At 40.4% G+C, this 19,327-nt stretch overlaps 1 protein-coding gene across 1 annotated transcript; it reads left to right on the top strand.

The window, feature by feature from the left end:
• The first annotated feature begins 666 nt into the window (after window positions 1-666).
• Window positions 667-17,069, top strand: LOC110145341 (plasminogen activator inhibitor 2). Its single transcript, XM_070452923.1, has 8 exons — window positions 667-736; window positions 4,924-5,103; window positions 9,353-9,472; window positions 11,122-11,250; window positions 11,914-12,031; window positions 15,015-15,157; window positions 15,838-16,002; window positions 16,533-17,069. The coding sequence occupies exons 2-8, from the start codon at window positions 4,933-4,935 to the stop codon at window positions 16,935-16,937; spliced, it is 1,251 nt and encodes a 416-aa protein (XP_070309024.1). The 5' UTR covers window positions 667-736; window positions 4,924-4,932; the 3' UTR covers window positions 16,938-17,069.
• Window positions 17,070-19,327: the final 2,258 nt, after the last annotated feature.

Here is a 19,327-nt window from a genome sequence, read left to right on the forward strand (position 1 = left end):
ATATTTTTGACATCACAAATTCCAATTAACACCTATAATTTACCCACTTAAAAATTTACTTAAAGTACACAGTGAATTTTCACTGTTTAATTAAAGATAAGATTTATGTTCTAAAAAAGGGCAAATGAAACATTCTTTGGGTGTGGTTTGTGACAGGAGATTAGGGTGGAACCCAAAAATATTTAGGAAATTATAGCTTGAGAAAATTTAAGAGGGTTTAAAATAGAGAATTTATAAGGAAGAAAAGTGTGTCTATTTTTTTGTTTGTTTGTTTGTTTGTTTTCTGTTCCCAAAGAATTGCTTGGGGCTGTCTAGATTCAAAGAAGAAAGGATTCCATTACTTTTAAGTATTGCAAAAAGCTCCCAGGCCATTCTTGTCAAAAGATAGAAGAAATATTGTAGAATTTCTTACTATGACAGCAAGTTATAGCGGAGACTGTTGAAACTAGGGCTGACAGACTTTATCTAATTTTAATAGGCATGTGTAGGTATTGCCAAATTCTTAACTTTCTGAATGATGTCATCTTTCCCACAAATTTCTTAAATGATGCCTTAGCAAACAAGCATTTCTATTCTAATAATGTCTGAGTAAAATGTTGAATCACTCAAAGGACACAGATAGAGAGAGAAAAAAATACCATGTGGGAGGGGCAGAGCTTTATAAAACCAGTGGTTACCATGTCTGAACTCTAACAACGCTCAGAAGTCCTTTTCCTGTCAGGCAGAGAAGAACCAGGTATTTCAGTCATTTCCATATCTCTATCTATGAAATAGGGTTTTATTTTGCATATTGGTATTATTAATATAATGGAAATTAAACTGTGGGATGTTTTCAGAGAATGAGTAAAAATTTAATGGTGTTTTCTTGTTTAGTTGCTTGAGAATATTTTGGTTCAAGATTTGAATTAAATTAAGTTAGACTTAACCTTAAATCTCAGAGGCCAGCAAATGCCTATGTAACATTCATCAAACCAAAATGTACGTTCTGGTTGTGATGTCAGTTTTACCAAACAGCTCAGAATGTGTGTCTTCTTTACTGGTTAGTGTTTGGCACTGAGTTTAATGAAAATAACTAGACAAATAAAAAGAATTATTTTAGTAACTGAAAGTAATTTATAAATTGTGTATAAATATGATATAGACAAAAAGAGGACTCAGTTTTCATCTTAAACAACCAGAAATTAAGCAGAAAACTGAGTGGTTCAGTTCAATACTAGAATATACTTACTGAATTTAGTTTGATAATTGGTCAATTTAGTGAAAGAGAAAGAACAGCCCAGTTAGTTGCTGGATTGACTGAAGTAATAGTTCAAGAAATAATTTAATATCCCATAAACAAATAACTTTATTATGAAAGAAATCAAATACAGAAAAAGTTTTTAATTTTGTGGGGGTAAAACCTGGTAATTTGGAATGGGAAATTTCCTTGAAGTATTGTTTTCTCTGTGTCATTAATTTTTCTGGTCAATTTCAAAATATTTACACTGTGTGGCTGCAAAAAAATTCATTTAAAAATGCTGCAGCAAACGCAAATCTAACGTTCGATGCCAGTGAGCAGAAGGACTGTGGCTGTGGGTCTGAGCGCTTCGTCACCTGCGCCGTTTCAGTGGTACATTTGTCCACTTGTGCTGCAGGAACCAACACAAACATTTCAGGGACCAGCCCCACATACGCTTTGCATCCGCTTGTTCTTCTAAAGATGATATTCAACATTAGTTAGGAGTATAACACCTAGAAATCATTGAAGTTGTGTAGCTCGCTCTAGTGTTAAGAAATTCACAACAGGTGTTTCCTGTTCTGAGAGATTCTGATGTCACTTAGTGATTTCGATTTCACGTGGTCTTAGGCAGATTCTCATTTAAATGCAGGATGGACATGTGGTAGAGTCAGAAGACACACACACACACACACACACACACACATATATATATGGAGAATCCCAGGGACGGAGGAGCCTGATGGGCTGCCGTCTATGGGGTCGCACAGAGTCGGACACAACTGAAGCAACTTAGCAGCAGCAGCAGCATATGATATATATTCATAGATTTCTACAAATATAAACTTCTCAAACCTTATTTGAAAAGTCTGTAGGAACAGCACTAGAGCTGGAATCAGAAGCTAGTCTTGGCTTTGAAACTAGCTGTGCTATGGACATCTTCATATTCTCATTGGTATAACAGGAATTACTAGCTTTACCAGACAAGTAATTATGCAAATTAAATAAAAAAGTGAGGCTGAAGGAATTTGGTAACTGTGATATAGACATAATACATTTTTTATGTTGAAGTTAATTGCACCTATGTGAAAGATAAACTTTGAATGTTTTTAAAACAAGTAAATACATCTGGGGTGATTTAATTCTGTCCTTACTCACTTTTTAATTTTTTTTAAAAAATAGTCACAGTCAACTGAAACTCTAACTTGGCATTAAAAGCCCTCACTGTTAGATTGTCTTGACACTTAAATTTTGTTAGTGTCAAAGTGACTGTCTATTCAGGTCATTATAAAGAATTGGATATAGGAGAGGCTTATATTAATTAATTAATTGGTCACACGGTGCAGACTGTGGGATCTTAGTTCCCTGACTAGGGATCGAGCCCATGCACTCAGCAATAAAAGTTCAGAGTCTTAGCCACTGAACTACTACGGAATTCCCAGGCTTAAGTTTATTTTCCTAGCTCTGATTATCTTTTCAAACACAACAGAGAAATATTTATGCTATTAATTCTCTGTTTCTGAAATGTTTTTGAGACAATTTACAGAAAAAGGATCTACCCAGGAATAATTTATTATAAAGATGATTTTAAAATATAGAAGGAAGAGAAAACAAATTTCTGTCACCCAGGTTAATCTAATCTCAGCAATGAAGCAAGCAAAAAAGAAACTGTTTTTTAAAACCCTAATAAACCTTCTAGGAGTATTAAAAACTGGCTTCCTTCTTCTTTTTACTTCCTCTTTCTAGCATTTCTCAAACCAGTAGCTGGCTGAAACTCTTACACATCGTAGTTAAGCATCAGCAGGTGAAGTGTAAGTGACATTGGACAGAGTGGGTTTCTGAAGCTTGAATCCTAGGCTTGAATCCCTGCACCATTACATACAAACTCTGTGACCTTTTATAAGTTACTTAACCTCTCTGGGCATCAGGATGTAACCTATAGAATAAAGATCACAATATGTACCTCACACTGGTCCTGTGAATATCAAATATTAAAGGAGACAAGAAGATGTGAGAGAGTTTCAGGGACAAGTTCTATTTAATCTATTATTTTGTCTTGATTAAATAAAATTGGGTGGTAACTCACATGAGAAATTTTGATACAAATGGCAATCACTTTGTTCACAAGAAATGTTCATGAATGGAATGTTCACATAAGACACCCATGGACTGGGGAGCCATGAGCCTGGAGGCGCTGCTGAGGGAGCCCAAGGCTATAGAGGGCCTCCTCCAGGGCCTCCCCCAGCAGCTCCCCAGCCACTGTCCCCAGAAGGCTTCCTGTGGAGTGATGAGTGTCAGCGTCGCTTGGTATATTTATAGATTTTGGTAAGTGCAGGGTGTGTTTGAAGCCATTATGAAAGCATAAGATAGAATCTGTTGGCTAGAACCAGCAGGTACCCGCCCACACCCAGATGTGTCCAAGCGTTTGACTGCATGTGAGTCGTAGGTCATGGAAAGTGTGTCTGTCATTTGTCTTCAGATGGTGGATGGTGTGTGTGTGTGTGAGCTCCATATATCCAGGATGACCCCCACAGGGGGACCTGGTGCTGACTGCCCTGCTAGGGGTGCTGGGAGGAGGGGGCCTTTCCAGCACTCCCAGTAATGAACTGCTCAGCACAGGGGAGCTTTGGAAGAAAGGCTGTGGTGTGTGAGTGGAGGGGACCCAGGAATGAGAGATAGGGCGGTGTGAAATGCCCACTCTCAAAAGGTGAGTCTAGGTCACTTCTAGAAAGGAGTTTGACCATCTCCACTGGGGCCAACAAGACCGTGTGTGCACATGGCATGTATTTAAATATGTGTGTATTTGCCTCTAGTGTGTGTGATGGTGATGATTTAGTCACTAGGTCATGTCCACGGATTCTTGTGACCCTGTGGACTGTAGCCCACCAGGCTCCTCTGTCCATGGGATTTCCCAGGCAAGAACACTGGAGTGGGTTGCCATTTCCTTCTCCAGGGGATCTTCCTGACCTGGGGATGGAATTTGAGTTTCCTGCATTGCAGGTGGTCTCCTGCATTGCAGGTGGAATCTTTACTGACTGAGCCACCAGGGAAGGCCCTCGTGTGTGTATCTGTGTGTCTGTATGTGTGGTGTGTGTTTGTAGGTACAACATAGAGGTTGGGAGTATGACCCTGGAGGTACCCACCCACCTGGCTTCAATTTCCTGTCCTGTTCCTTATAGTTGAGTGACATGGGCCACTTTTCTGATTCTCTCTGGGCAGTAGCTTTTTCCTTTGTAAGCGCAAGAATAGCAGTGCCTTTCCCACAGGGTTTGTGTAACAATTACCTGGTTAGTATAGGTGAAATGTTGAACACAGCATCTGTTGTACAGTTAAGAATTCAATAAGGGCTATTTATTGTTATTGCTGTTATTATCATTATTATGAGGTGGAGGGTCACCACGTATCCCTCTATCTCAGGATCAGCTGTGTAATTGCAGGATCCAGTGCAACAGGGAAATGCGGGGAGGACCCTTTGTATAAAATGATTAAGGAATTGCCGGGTCTTGACAGCAGCGCATTGCACCGAGGGGGAAGCTTGCGTGGCTGCGCAGGTCCCGGGTCCTGACGCTGCTGGCCCTGTGCAGTGAAGGGAGAACGGAGAGGCAAGCCCTGACCTGTGCAGGGCACAGCCTGTTCTCTGCCGCTGACATCCCTCAAAATGCTGAGTCACCTTGGACAGCTGTTGCTTTTCCTCCTTTTCCTTCCAGATTGAGACAATGGAAGAACTTAATGTGGCAAATACAATCTTTGCCCTCAATTTATTCAAGCATCTGGCAAACACAAGCGCCAACACCCAGAATATCTTCTTCTGTCCCTGGAGCATCTCCTCCACCATGGCCATGGTCTACCTGGGCGCCCGGGGCAATACTGCAGACCAGATAGCCCACGTGAGTTTCTGTTAAAGTTCCCAGCTGGGACTGAAGGATTCCTGAACTGAATTGTGGAACTGATCTGATTATATGCTTGCAGTATCTGGACTATAACAAAGGCAGCGGCTTGTGGGATCTTAGTTCCCCCACCAGGGATTGAGCCCGTGCCCTCAGCCATCATCACAAGCCATTACAACACTTCTTACTTAGATTCAAATCTATAAAAGAGACAGATTTTATCTATCTAAAAACCCTCAGTGGTTGATATGGCAGGAGGATTACTAGAGTTTCTTATCCTGCAATGTTAGAAATAGTTAATAGTGACCATATCTGACATCTGATAAAGTTTATATTTTTTCAAAGGATTTGTGTGCTTTATCTCTTATGGGTTTTCAAACAAGTGTCACTGACGGATGGATAGTGGGGCTGAAGCACTTTTCCCAGGGGTTCCTATGGTTTCTGCCCTCTCATCTCAGGCTCTTTCCATTTATGTAAAGAATTCCTTTTAGTGGCTTTAAGAGAGTGCTACGAAGAGAAGAAAAATTATTCCAGAGCTTGGTCTCCACACTCAGGGGGAGGCACAGAGAGCAATGTGACTTCAGAGGGCCTCGGCCAACATGCTCCACCTCGTGAGCTCAGGTCAACAAAATGGGGCTGACGGGATGGCCAGTCGCCAATGTCGAGGTGGTCAGGGGTGGGACACCATGGTGGGGGATTTCTGTCAGGGCCGCTGGCCTCCTTCCTTGGTGAATGGACACCAGGTCAGTCAGGGGACCCTTTCATTGAGTCTGGGACTGTGGAAATACATTGAACTACTTTACCTGTACACGGCAATCAACCTATGGGATGAATGCAGGGCTATTAAAATTCACATGACCCTTCATGTCAATGGAGGGCAAAACCCACTACAATATTCTAAAGTAATCAGCCTCCAATTAAAATTAATTAATTAATTTTAAAAAATTCACAGGCTCCTGTCTTCCCTGGGTCTGTGACCAGACGAGGTAATTATAACACTAAGATTCTTTCCTAGTCCCATTTATATAGACATTAGCATTGAATGCTGTGAACACAAGATCTGGTTTCCCACTAGCGGGGATGCTGCTTTCAGTCACACCAGAACGCTGCTGGCTACTGTTGGGTTTCTCCTGAGAATCGCACCTGAGTGTGTGAATACAAACAGATGGTTACAGTCTTCCAGGTACATGGTGACCCATTTAAGGCAGGACTTGTTTGGAGTGGCTCACACAGAGCATTAGCCAATCTCACCGCAGGAGGAGAAAGGATGGGAGCTTCACTGTCTGTGTTTGTGGCAGTTTAAATACAAAGACTATGACAAAGCCCCGTTGCTCAACTCTCTGGTACCAGCCACATTTTGCAAAACTCCTTCCCCTTTATTTTCTTTGCCTTGAAAAAAAAAAGTAAAGGCAGTGAACTCCATTAAAAACTTTAGAAAACATCAAGGACTTCGTTTTTTATTTTTATTTAGTTTTTGGCCATGCTGTGAGGCATGTGGAATGTTAGTTCCCTGAGCAGGGCTTGAATCCATGCCCCCTGCATTGGAAGCATGGAGTCTGAACCACTGGACCACCAGGGAAATCTTTTTCAAATGTAAAGGAATCAGAAGTTTTTGTTTCTGTTTTTGTTTTTTTGAGGACAAATGCCAAACAAAGTGCTCTAGGTGCTAAAAGTAAAAACCTTGATTTTGATGCCAGAGGAAAAGTAACTTATTGATCACTCGGGATACAACACAGTTTTTCTGTGTTTGGGAAGTATTTTCTGCACATGGGACAAGGATTTTATATACTACATGGGAAGATTCTAAAATTCAAAGGCAAATTGGCTTAATTCTCTACCAAAAAAGAGGAGACACTCTTTGGTTTGGAGGTGAAAGCCTGGACTTTGGGGACAGACCTGCCCCTCTTTGGTTGATGGCTTTGCCACTTACTAGGTGTGTAAGTGAAGACATTTAAATGCTCTGAGCCTCAGCTTTCTTGTTTTTTATTTTATTTTTTAAGAACAGCTTTGCTGGTCTATAATTCACATTTCATAAAATTCACCCATTTAAAGTTTACAATTCAGTAGTTCTTAGCATATTCACAAGAATTGAGCAGCCATCACCACAATCTAATTTTAGAATATCTTCATCTCCCCTAAAAGAAACTGTGCGGTCTATGGCTATACCACCCTGAAACCTCCTGATCTTGGAAGCTAGACAGGTCTGGGCCTGGTTAGTACTTGGATGGAAGACATTCTGTACCTATGAACTATATTAATTTGATCATACGTAATGTGGATGGTTAACCACATATTTTGAACATTAGTTGCAGACCTCTCAAATACCATTTGATAACTCAAAAGAGTCTAGTTGTAACTGCTTTATTTTTTAAATGTGAATGAAAATGTGTATCGGGCAAGATGGGTATGAAGATTACAGTTAACTGGAGAGGTACATGGTGGAACTAATTGTTTTCTTAGCTGATAGTTACAATGTTTCATCCAGGCATCTGAATGTTTTAGGAATTTATCCACAGAATACAAAATCATGTGAGGTAGGTGCTCTGATTACCATACTCACTTTACAAGAAAATCAGGGCAGGAAGAAGCCACACACAGTTGGGAACAGGTGTAGCTGGTAAAGCTGGAACGGTTGTAGTGGAAAAAAGGCTAAATAGAATAAATAGATACTCTCTTACAGAGCACAGACAATGTGAGATTTGCCAGAATATTTTTACCCAGCTCTTATCTTTAGGATAAGGCCACAGGCTGGCCCAGGGCAGGCCGCCTCTCTGGGCAGGGTGCCTGCCTCAGCCTGGCTCAGGGTCATTTCACATCCCCCACACCTGCGAGGACTTTTACTGTAACCCAAGAGGGCTTCAGTGCTGCCCAGAGACCCTGACTTACGGGTCAACTTCCTTAAAAGGCAGGACAACCAGAGAAGCTCTAATACAAAATATTCCCGCTTGTGCAGCAGCAGTCAGACCGCTTCTTTTCAGAGGGTATTAGGTAGGAACTTATAATATATGATCTGAAGAGCAGAGAAAGACCCCAGAAATCCTAACACCTCTCTTCCAGCCTAGAAATTCACCATCTGCTGGAAAAGCTTGCATTCCTTCCCTTGGCAGAACGTCCACCATCAAACGCATTTACCAATAAGCTCCTCCCTGCCTGGGGCCCTATGGGACTGGGACCCAAGAGATGCTGGAGGTGGGTGTGGGTGGGTAGCAGGGCCAAGCTGAGGAGTCTATAGTATTGGAGAGAGGACCTGAGCACCCTCCAGGGCAAGTCTGCACCTGCCAGCTTCACTGTTAGCTGGATCTGCCACTTACAGCATAAAGAAATTCACATTGGGACTTTCTGGTGGTCCAGTGGTTAAGACTCTGTGCTCCCAATGCAAGAGGGCCCGGGTTTGATCCTTGTTCGGGGAACATGTGGAAACTAAAGATGCTGCCTGCCTCAACTAAGACCAGGGGCAGCTAAATAAATCCATAAGTGAAAATAAATATTTTTTAAAAGAAATTCATATTGTCATCTGACTCCTGCCATCTGTCCCCAACATGGACAGAAGTGGGGAATTTCTTCATGTGTAAATAACACTTGTGCAAATGTTTTAGGTGATCCCTGGAAATACTGAGCAACCTGTTTTTGTGCTTAAACTAGCTGTGGCTGCTAATTTTTGACAGATTAGAAGGGTATACAGGGCTTCCCTTATAGCTAAGTCAGTAAAGAATCTGCCTGAAATGCAGGAGACCCTGGTTCAATCCCTGGGTTGGGAAGATCCTCTGGAGAAGGAAATGGCAACCCACTCCAGTATTCTTGCCTGGAGAATCCCATGGACAGAGGAGCCTGGCAGGCTACAGTCCATGGGGTCGCAAGAGTCGGACATGACTTAGCGTCTAAACCACCACAGAAGGGTATATCATGTAAGGCCACTGAATAGAGAGATGAAAGGTCAGGAGTTAACCGTGTTACTTCTTTCAAGGCAATTTACCAGTTGGGTGATAATTTAACTAAAATGTTATAAATCATCTCATAATAAAAAAAAATTGTCAAAATGGCCAGTATTTGAATTACTATAAAATAGCTCATGCTAATTCCTATGAAGGGAATCTCACTGACTTATATGAACAGCCACTATGATTGTTGCCCAGACACAAAAGCAGGGAACTAAACATAGGACCCCTACGAGGTAACTGACAACCATTGGTTTAAAAGCTAAATAATGCAGCAGAAAAATGTACCTAATTTTCTCGAATTCCAATTTTAGGTGCTTCAGTTTAACCAAGTTGGAGTCCATGGAGGCACCCCAGTGACCCCACAGAGCCTCACCAGTTGTGATTTCATGCAGCAGATCCAGAGGGGCACCTATCCTGATGCTATTTTGCAGGTATCTGACTCATCCGTTCCTAGTTCTTTTGTATTTTGTTTCCAGAAACTTCTTGTTATAAAGTCACAATATTTATGAAGAAACCTAGTACAATGTCCACCTTTCACAGTAGAAAACTAAGACTCACAGTCCTTGAGCAAATACCCTATGGTCACTCTGATAAGGAAGAGCAGAGATGGGGTAGATTCCAGGCTTTATGACTTACAGATCAAGACTGTTTCTAAATTCTGCTGCATCAATCTGCCTTGGTTAGGTATGTATAATATATTCTAAAGCCATGGTAGAGACTCATAGAATACATGTGTGAATGCAGATTTCCAGAGTAAGGGATGACAGGTAATTGAGGAATGGAGATGGCCAGGCTTGATGACTTCATGAGAGGTCTCTGACCTTCACATATCCTTTATCTCCTGTCTGTCTATCTATCTAGGGCTTCCCCGATGGCTTAGTGGTAAAGAATCCACAGGCAATGCAGGAGACATAAGACATGTGGGTTCAGTCCCTGGATGGGAAGATCCCCTGGAGTAGGAAATGACAATCAACTGTAGTCTTCTTGCTTGAAATATCCCATGGTCAGAGGAGCCTGGTGGGCTGCAGTCCAAAGAGTCGTGTAGAGATGCATTCAACTATATGACCGAGCATGAGCACGCATCTACACTATCTATTGTCATTTATGATCATCATCTACTATCTATCTATCTATCTCCCGATCTATCATCATAATAAGCAACTGAACAATAGCAATTTATCTATCTACCTATTTATTATCATTATCATGATCATCATCTACTATCTATCTGTCATCCATTCATCTAATCAGTCTCAGGTTAATATCTTTTCCCAGTAATTCACTTCCTTAAACACCAACCATCCATCTACATTATAAGAGCCTGGTGTAGATGGGCTCCTATTGGTAAACGACTTCCCCAATCAGACCCCTGAGTTAGGTCGTCGGGAGACACCTCTCACAGGTTCCTTCCTGGGAACGCTGATGCTCCCCCTGCCTGTCGCCCAGGGAATTACAGGCTCAAGATGGAGAGAGCGCCTCTTCTGCCAGGTCTGAGTGGACAGCTGGTGGTCCATCTTCAGGGCTCTGACCTCGGCTTCACCCAAGCCTTTTCTGTGACTAAGACCTGTGTCTGTCATCATGCTTGAAACCTTCAGGTTGGGGGATTGGAATTCCCCTCGATTTTATGTTTTCTAAACTCCAGATTTTCCATTGCACAGACTACTCCTTAATTATGCCAAGGGACTTGTTGAAGTTATATACATTTTTTTTTGAAGTTATATACATTTTTAAAGAACAAGTTTAATGTTACATTTTAATATAATAAAAATTGCTTAGAGACTTTATAGTTTAGGTAAAGTATCAAAGGAGCCTGACTTTTCCTAGGATCTCAGTTCTGTCAAAGTTAAATCCAATCCATAGGCAGAGAAATATCTGAAACAAGTCAAAAATTATAAGTTTTAATGTACTACATCCATATGAACACTATTTCATCATAATTACATCCAAAGTGACAGAAAAAAAAAGTATATTTTAATACAGCATTTTATTGATATCCTAGAAAAAAAGTACTATTGCTTCAGAAATATCTTGTTTAGGAGTCCTGAGTTATATAAAATGAATCCCTCCTTTTCCTTTTAAGGCACAAGCTGCCGGGAAAATCCATTCATCCTTCCGTTCTCTCAGCAACGCCATCAACACGTCCACGGGGGAGTATTTATTGGAAAGTGCCAATAAGCTGTTTGGCGAGAAGTCTGCAAGATTCAAGGAAGTGAGTGAAACCTGCAATTTAAATGTCAGGGCCACAAACTTGCAACCGAGGTCACTTTCAAAGCTGTTTTCTCTGATTCATTCCCAGTAGGTTAGAATTCCACTCGGGCTCGCTATGGCTCCCCGAGGCCATGGGACAAGATCCAACGCAGCTATGCTTACGCTCCCTCCATGGGTGCTTCCTCTTTCTACTGTAAAAACCTCACACGTCAAGTCACAAGTCAGGAGGAGGGCACAGCTATTCCCAGAACCGCTGAACCCACACCCAACCTCTCCTTCTGTACCCTGTTCATAATGCAAAGTATGCAGGAGAGCAAATGCAGTCGGGACTGGGTTGGGGTGGGTGGCAGTCAAGAGAGCGTATAATCAGCCCCCCGCCCCGCCCCCCAGCCAACCTCCCTGCTACCCATTCTTCAGGCTCCCCAATCTTGACAGGAAATCTGTAATTTACAGTTACACCATGGCTAGTTGGGTAACCAGAAGAAGGGCATGGCAACCCACTCTAGTATTCCTGCCTGGAGAATTCCATGGACAGAGGAGCCTGGCGGTCCACAGTCCATGGAGTAACAAAGAGCTGGACATGACTGAGTGACTAATGCTTTCACTTTCACGAGCTGGATGTATATTCTGTATGATCTTTGTCATTATTGTTTTCACTTTAAAGGAATACATGCAGCTTTCCAAGAAATACTACTCTACAGAACCCCAGGCGGTTGACTTCCTAGAATGTGCAGAAGATGCCAGAAAAAAGATTAATTCCTGGGTCAAGACTCAAACCAAAGGTAAAACCAAGGAAATAGTTTCTGCTCTTCTTTCCACATAGAAAACTTTGATTTTTTTTTTTAAAGTCCTTAAACTTAGCCCTTACTCCCATCCTTAGTTATTTTAGCTAATGTAACCTGATATTTGTTGAGCTTTGTGGTGTTTTAAGTGAGAAAAAAAATAACCGAGGCATCCTAATAGAAGATATATATTCAGTACTTCAATAATCTGGTTTGGATTATTACCGAATAGAGTGTAAGAAGAGGCAGATCTTTTCTAACATAGGAAATATCAGTATTGAAATAAGTGTGACTTTATGTTCACTGTGAACAAAAAGAACAAACGCACAATTGTCAACTGAGTAATTGGTGTGAGAATACCAGCAATGGAAAAAGGAGAGATCATAAAATTTTAACTCTTTCTTCTATGGCACCCTTCAGAGTCAGCATGTTGTCAAGTTCTTTCAGCCCCTGCTTTATCTCTCATTGATCATCTAAGCTATTTCTACCTCTGTTACACATGTACTCAGTTCTTAACTGACTCATCCAAGATTCCACTATCTGGTAGTGGTACATCTGGGGTTCCCTCTTCTTCTGAGCCTTAGTCTAATTCTGGAATTCTTTAATTTAATGTTCAAAGAGTTTGATAACTTAATGCAGAAAACATATTTTTACTTATCTCCTATGCTTATTTATTTACTTTTAAATAAGTTTTTATTTGGCTATGTTGGGTCACAGTTGTGGCATGTGAAATCTAGTTCCTTCACCAGGGATTGAATCTGGGCCTCTGGCATTGGAAGCATGGAATGTTAGCCACTGGATTACTAGGGAAATCCCTACATCCTATGTTTAAAACATTATTTCAAGCCATAGTATGCTATCCTGCTTTCTTAGCTACCATAATAAAAAAAAAAACACTTGTACGAAGTTCTGTAGGATTGAAAAAACGTATTATTGTTACTCTAAAATTAGTTGACCTACTTCAGTTCTTCATTTCTAGATTTTTAAATTACTGCTTTAAAAGACTGACACACCACTGACAAAAAGAAAGCGGAGAAAGTGAGGATTTAACTGAAATGAAAATCAAAGCGGATTGCAAAATTAAAGAGACACATGAAAGCTTTGCTTTTTTGGAAACAGCAAGAATTTCCCTTCTTTCTAAGCATTTGTGGTGAATGGCTATAAATCAGTCAGTGGAATTGCAAAAATGCCAAATAGTCATTTGGACTGATTGTTTTACCAATTTTTATAGTAATTTGAGAAAAACTTCTTTTTTCCTTGTTATGATCAAATATTATGTGTCACAAAGTTAAATAAAGTCTCAGCAGATTTCCAAGTAGTAACCAGGAATTTTAGTTGCTAGGGGGTATACTGAATGAAGATATTGAATAGCTATACTGAAACTGGTCAGACTACAGTGACCTTTTCGCTTGAGTCTTGTATCTGTCAGTAGAAATGGAAGATGGTGGAATTCTGACCAGCTCTCAAGCATTGTGACCTTGTAAAGGTTATTAATATCTCACTATAGTGTCCATGTGTGGTGTTGTTCAGTTGCTAAGTCTTGTCTGACTCTGCCACCCCATGAATTGCAGCATGCCAGGCTTCGCTGTCCTTCACTATCTCCTGTAGTTTGCTCAAACTGATGTCCATTGAGCCAGTGATACCATCTAACCATCTCATCCTCTGTTACTGCCTTCTCCTCTTGCTCTCAATATTTCCAGCATCAGGGTCTTTTCCAATGAGTTGACTCTTCCCATCAGGTGCCAAAGTATTGGAGCTGCAGTTTCAGCATCAGTCCTTCCAATGAATATTCAGGGTTGATTTCCTACTTGTGTAAAATGACATAACACTCCCTTACTAGAGTGGTTGTGAGGTTAAATAAAATAGTGTAGTTGAAATATTGCAGAGCAGGTATTCACTATAAATGGGCTGTTTCTTAAACCAACTTTTAAAAAAAATCACATTCAGATATTATCATTTCCAGGGACCTTTTTGGGCTCAATCATTCACTCCCTTCTCTGTGTTGTCCTCTGCATTATTCAACTCTCTTATAGAACTTAGCACATTTTTTTTCCTAAATGATTTAGAATGTCGCTCCAATATTCTAAGCCTTCCCAGGACAATTCTTGCTTTATTACTTAATGGAGTCTATGCTATTCCTTATGTAGGTCTACCAAAACTTCCAAAACACTGTTTTTGGGTGAATCAATGAGACCCATGGGCTGTCTCGACCAGATTTAGAAGCAGCCCTGGTGACTTACTGGGGAAATGCACTATCATATTCCTTGTTAGTGTTAGTCCCTAAATTGTGTCCATCTTTTTGCGATCCCATGGACTGCAGCCTGCCAGGCTCCTCTGCCCATGAAATTCTCCAGGCAAGAATACTGGAGTGGGTTGCCATTCTCTTCTCCAAGGGACCTTCACCACCCAGGAACCGAACTCGGGTCTCCTGCATTGCTGGCATATTCTTTACCATCTGAGCCACCAGGGAAGCCCATTATATTCCTTGAATCTCTTTTTCACTCCCATCTGAATGAACTAATTTCATATAACTACAAAACTTTGAGAAAACAGTATAAAAGGAATTTAAAATTTTCTGGGACTTCTCTGGCGGTCCAGGGGTTAAGACTCTGCACTCTCAAAGCAAGGGATACAGGTTCAATTCCTGGTCAAGGAAATAAAATCCTGCATGGAGCACAGCATGGCCAAAGGAAATAAATAAATAAAAGAAACTTTAAAAAGGTTTTCCAAGTCTGATAGTAATTCTAAATCTTAATTATATTACTTCTTCATTTTCCCTTGAATTTTGTAAACCTGAAAAATTTGGTCTGGGTTTTACTTATGATTTAAATAAATTAGAAAAATTTGAATGTGATATCAGCATCTCTGCAGAGTGTGATAAATGTGGATGCTGAGCTTGATAGTGACTCAAAAGATTAAAGAAATCATAATGACTTCATAATTGTTAATCATGAAACATTAACATATATCATATTTTCTGTAGGCAAAATCCCAAACTTGCTACCTGAAGGTTCTGTTGATGCAGACACCAAGATGGTCCTGGTGAATGCTGTCTACTTCAAAGGAAGGTGGAAGACTCCATTTCAGAAGAAATTAAAGGGACTTTATCCTTTCCACGTGAACTCAGTATGAAACAATGACAAAAAATTGAATTTTCTTAACATAGATTTTAGGGCTTTTGACAAAATAGAGACAGGATAATTAGGGACCACTCACCGATACCCATACATGATTTGCTATTAATAGTTATGTTATGCACACTGGATAGTCTATTGACTCTTTTATTGAATAACACTCAGTAATTTTCTGAGGGGCGTTATGAGTAGTGGTGAAGACCATGGGCTTTACAATTACACAATTCTGGACTTATGTTTAGGCTCTACTACTGACCAACTATGATGTTGCTTGTGGTTCATTCATTCCATTTTTTGATTTGTGAAACTAGGATGATAATTTCCAACTCAAAAGGTTGTTGTAAGAATTCAATGAGATTTTTCAGAGTTCTTGACCCCTCATAGGTACTGAACAAATGTTTCAGTGTTATTATAATTGTCCATCTTATTATTAGTGGATACTACTTTGAAAAAAATGAAATAGATCAGAATCACTGTGAGAGCATGCAAATAATAAGTTTTTATTTTTAAAATATATTTTGACATTTCTAAACAAATTTCGAAACAAATTTTTAATTTTTGAAAAGCATATTTCTTCAGCATGAAAGCATAACCCATTCTCTTTTATGTCTGATTGTAAATCTTTTGACATCTTACTATCAACTTTCATATTTTACTTTTTAATTACTTTAGACTCAGCACAAATCAGTAGAGATGATGTTCCTGCATGAAAAGCTAAACATTGGATACATAGCAGACCTGAAGGTCCAGATTCTAGAACTCCCATATGTTGGCAATGTCAGTATGTTCCTGCTTCTTCCAGATGAAATTGCTGAATCCTCTATGGGCTTGGAGTTGGTAAGAATTCCAGCTTCCATTGTTTTAAACTTCTGGGACTAAACGCACCTTTGCACATGTTGTTGTTGTTGTTATTTAGTCGCTAAGTCACGTCTGACTCTTTGAGACCCCCTGGACTGTAGCCCACCATGCTCCTTTGTCCATGGGACTTCCCAGGCAAGATTACTGAAGTGGGTTGCCATTTCCTTCTCCAGGGAATCTTCCCCATTCAAGGATCAAATCCATGTTTCCTGCATTGGCAGGTGGATTCTTTGCCACTGAGCCACCTGGGAAGCCCTTGCATATACTACACCTGAGGAAATGGTGTGCAGTTTGAATATGTGAACTGGTTTGAGAGGAACTGTGCCAGGTTTCCCACTGTCATTCATAAGCCTTAAAACATGTCATACATGCTATCTTCTTGCAAAATTTTTACCGAACTATTAAATTTTAATATCACCTACAGTATAGTGAAGTCATTGGTTGCTAACATTAGAGGTTGTTGTCCTTCTCTGCTAAGCACTCATTGGTTTTATGTTTTGGATTCGTAGCTGGAAAGTGAACTCACCTATGACAAACTCAACAAGTGGCTCAGCGAAGACACCATGGCTGAGGATGACGTGGTGGTGTACATCCCCGAGTTCAAATTAGAAGAGCGTTATGAACTCAAGACCATTCTCACAAGCATGGGCATGGGCGATGCCTTCAGCCAGGGCCAAGCCAATTTCTCAGGCATGTCAGGAAAGAATGACCTGTTTCTGTCCGAAGTGTTCCATCAAGCTTCTGTGGAAGTGAACAAAGAGGGCACTGAGGCTTCTGCCGGCACTGGGGCCATCATGACAGGGAGAACAGGTCACGGAGGCCCACAGTTCGTGGCAGACCATCCTTTCCTCTTCCTTATCATGCACAAGATAACCAAGAGCATCCTCTTTTTGGGCAGATTTGCCTCACCCTAAATTGAAAGCTTCTGTTTCTGCATAGGAATTTGTAAAATGAGTGTAAGCCTCAGGATTTCTGCCAGTGCTGAAACTTCTCTGCATGTTTCTGTTTTTCTGAAAACCTTTTATTACATGCTAACTAGAAACACAGACATAGCGTGACATCCGTGAATCATAACATTACCCCCCTGTTAATCATTTGGCCTCCAAAAATGGGATGATATCTCATTTAGTTCTTTCTTATTCTCAGTTTATTTTATAGCATTAACTTTTACTGTATTATTTATTATTTTATATATATTTTTTTATTATGGTCACTGTCTAGTATAGTTGATACATTTACATAAGCCAGTTATCACTTATTTTTCTTTCTAAGGCAATATATGTATTTTTGGGCTTCCCTGGTGGCTCAGAGGATGGAGAATCCACCTGCAATGCAGGATACCTGAGTTCGATCCCTGAGTCAGGAAGATCCCCTGGAGAAGGGAATGGCTACCCATTTCAGTGTTCTTGCCTGAAGAATTCCATTGACAGAGGAGCCTAGTAGGCTCCAGTCCATGGGGTTACAATAAGTCAAACATGACTTAGTGACTAAGCATGCATGCATATGTATTTGTTCTTATAATGAAGGATAAGTAGGTGGCCTTCCATGACCTTTTGTAATAGAAACCTAGAAGAAAGCATTGAACAACAGGGAAATATATATTGTATGCATTTCTAAACAAATGTCTAGCATTATGTATCCCATACATGTGGCTGTAACTTACGTAAGGTTGCAAAAATATAGAAAATAAACCTATTTTCACAAACCATTTGTTTGTTTACATTCTATTAGGTCTTTAGGTTATAAGACCTGGTTATCTTGTTTCTCAGAAATCAGGCATCACAGCTCATTTGTGAGAACCAAGCAAGCAGAATAAAGGAGCCAAGGGAACAACCAACTGCTTTGCAAGGGGCCCCAGTGTTGGGGGTGGAATGAAGCTGTGTGAAAAATTGATTAGAACCGCCTTCTCACAGCAGAAAAAGTATAGCACTTCAAAATGATAGTTTGGGTCAGAGTTCTTTGGGGACCCCTGTATTCAAATCAGGACATCAGGAATAAACACCGAGTCTAGTGGTTGTAGACATAGCATCAAGGTCATAATCACTGAGTGAGTTGACAGAGAGTTCAGAGGGGTAGAGATGAGCTGGGCACAAAGGTGGAAGGAAACGTAAGTTGACTTATTTTAAGTGTGTTTGCTTCAAATAGCACTGACACTTTTGAGTGGATCAGCAGCAGAGAAGAACATAATTTAAGTCTTGAGAACTAAGGAAGATCTGAGGTTTAGGGAGTCTGACCTGGCTGCAGAAGTGTGGCTGGATCCTGAAAATGCATTCCAGGCATTGACCTCTTTATGATGAAAGCCAGGGATGGATGACCCATTGGAGCATCGTGGCTAAAGAGGTAGCCTCACGACTTTGACTTAACTGCACCCAAATCCCAGTTCAAATACTTATGAGTCCTCTTAATTTTAAGCTTGGAATGATGCTTCCTCATGCTTCAGTTTTCTTTCAATGTAAATTAGGGAAAACAGTGCTTTTCTCATAAGGTTGCTCTGCCAGTGGAATGAATTCACATCTAACAAGAAATTAAACAAATGCTTAGCATATAAATACTAGTGATTATAGTTATTTTCTTAGTTGGCAATAAAACTGGCTCCCTGTCAACTGATCAAATATAGCATCCCAGAAAATTATTCAGTTAATTTTTTTAAGGCTTGAATTATGGTTTATTTCCTCAAAATCAGATATGCTTAAAAATTATAAGTTCTTCCTTGCATTCTCCTACTTACTTTTAGATTCATTTAAAAAATGTATTTTATCAATTCATTCAGCAAGTTAATAAGTAATAACTTTCTGAATCATTGTGAGGTTCTGAGTCTTAAGATATATATCACCTTCATTACTGAATTAGAGCATGAGCATAGAACTCTAGGTTCAAAGTATTCTTCACACCTTGTTGTTGTTCAGTTGCTAAGTTGTGATCAGTTGTGTCTGACTCTTTGCTACTCCATGGACTGCAGCATGCCAGGCTTCCCTGTCCTTCACCATCTCCCTGAGCTTGCTCAAACTCATGTCCATCCAGTAGGTGATGCCACCCAACCATCTTATCCTCTGTTGCCCTCTTCTCCTGCCTTCACTCTTTCCCAGCATCAGGGTCTTTTCCAATGAGTCAGCTCTTCTCATCAGGTGGCCAAAGTATTGGAGCTTTAGCTTCAGCATCAGTCCTTCCAAAGAATATTCACGGTTGATTTCCCTTACAGTTGATTGGCTTAATCTCCTTGCAGTCCAAGGGACTCTCAAGAGTCTTCTCCAGCACCACAATTCGAAAGCAATAATTTTTCAGTGCTCAACCTTCTTTATGGTCC

This window comes from Odocoileus virginianus, chromosome 22 (genome assembly GCF_023699985.2).
Source record: "Odocoileus virginianus isolate 20LAN1187 ecotype Illinois chromosome 22, Ovbor_1.2, whole genome shotgun sequence".
Classification (NCBI taxonomy): domain Eukaryota; kingdom Metazoa; phylum Chordata; class Mammalia; order Artiodactyla; family Cervidae; genus Odocoileus; species Odocoileus virginianus.

What these genes read in the sequence shown, in the direction of transcription:
- LOC110145341 (XM_070452923.1), top strand. Translation starts at nt 4,933, where the DNA reads ATGGAAGAACTTAATGTGGCAAATACAATCTTTGCCCTCAATTTATTC. An exon ending in CTGCAGACCAGATAGCCCAC is followed by an intron (nt 5,104 to 9,352) that starts GTGAGTTTCTGT and finishes TTCCAATTTTAG; the next exon opens with GTGCTTCAGTTTAACCAAGT. An exon ending in ATCCTTTCCACGTGAACTCA is followed by an intron (nt 15,158 to 15,837) that starts GTATGAAACAAT and finishes TAATTACTTTAG; the next exon opens with ACTCAGCACAAATCAGTAGA.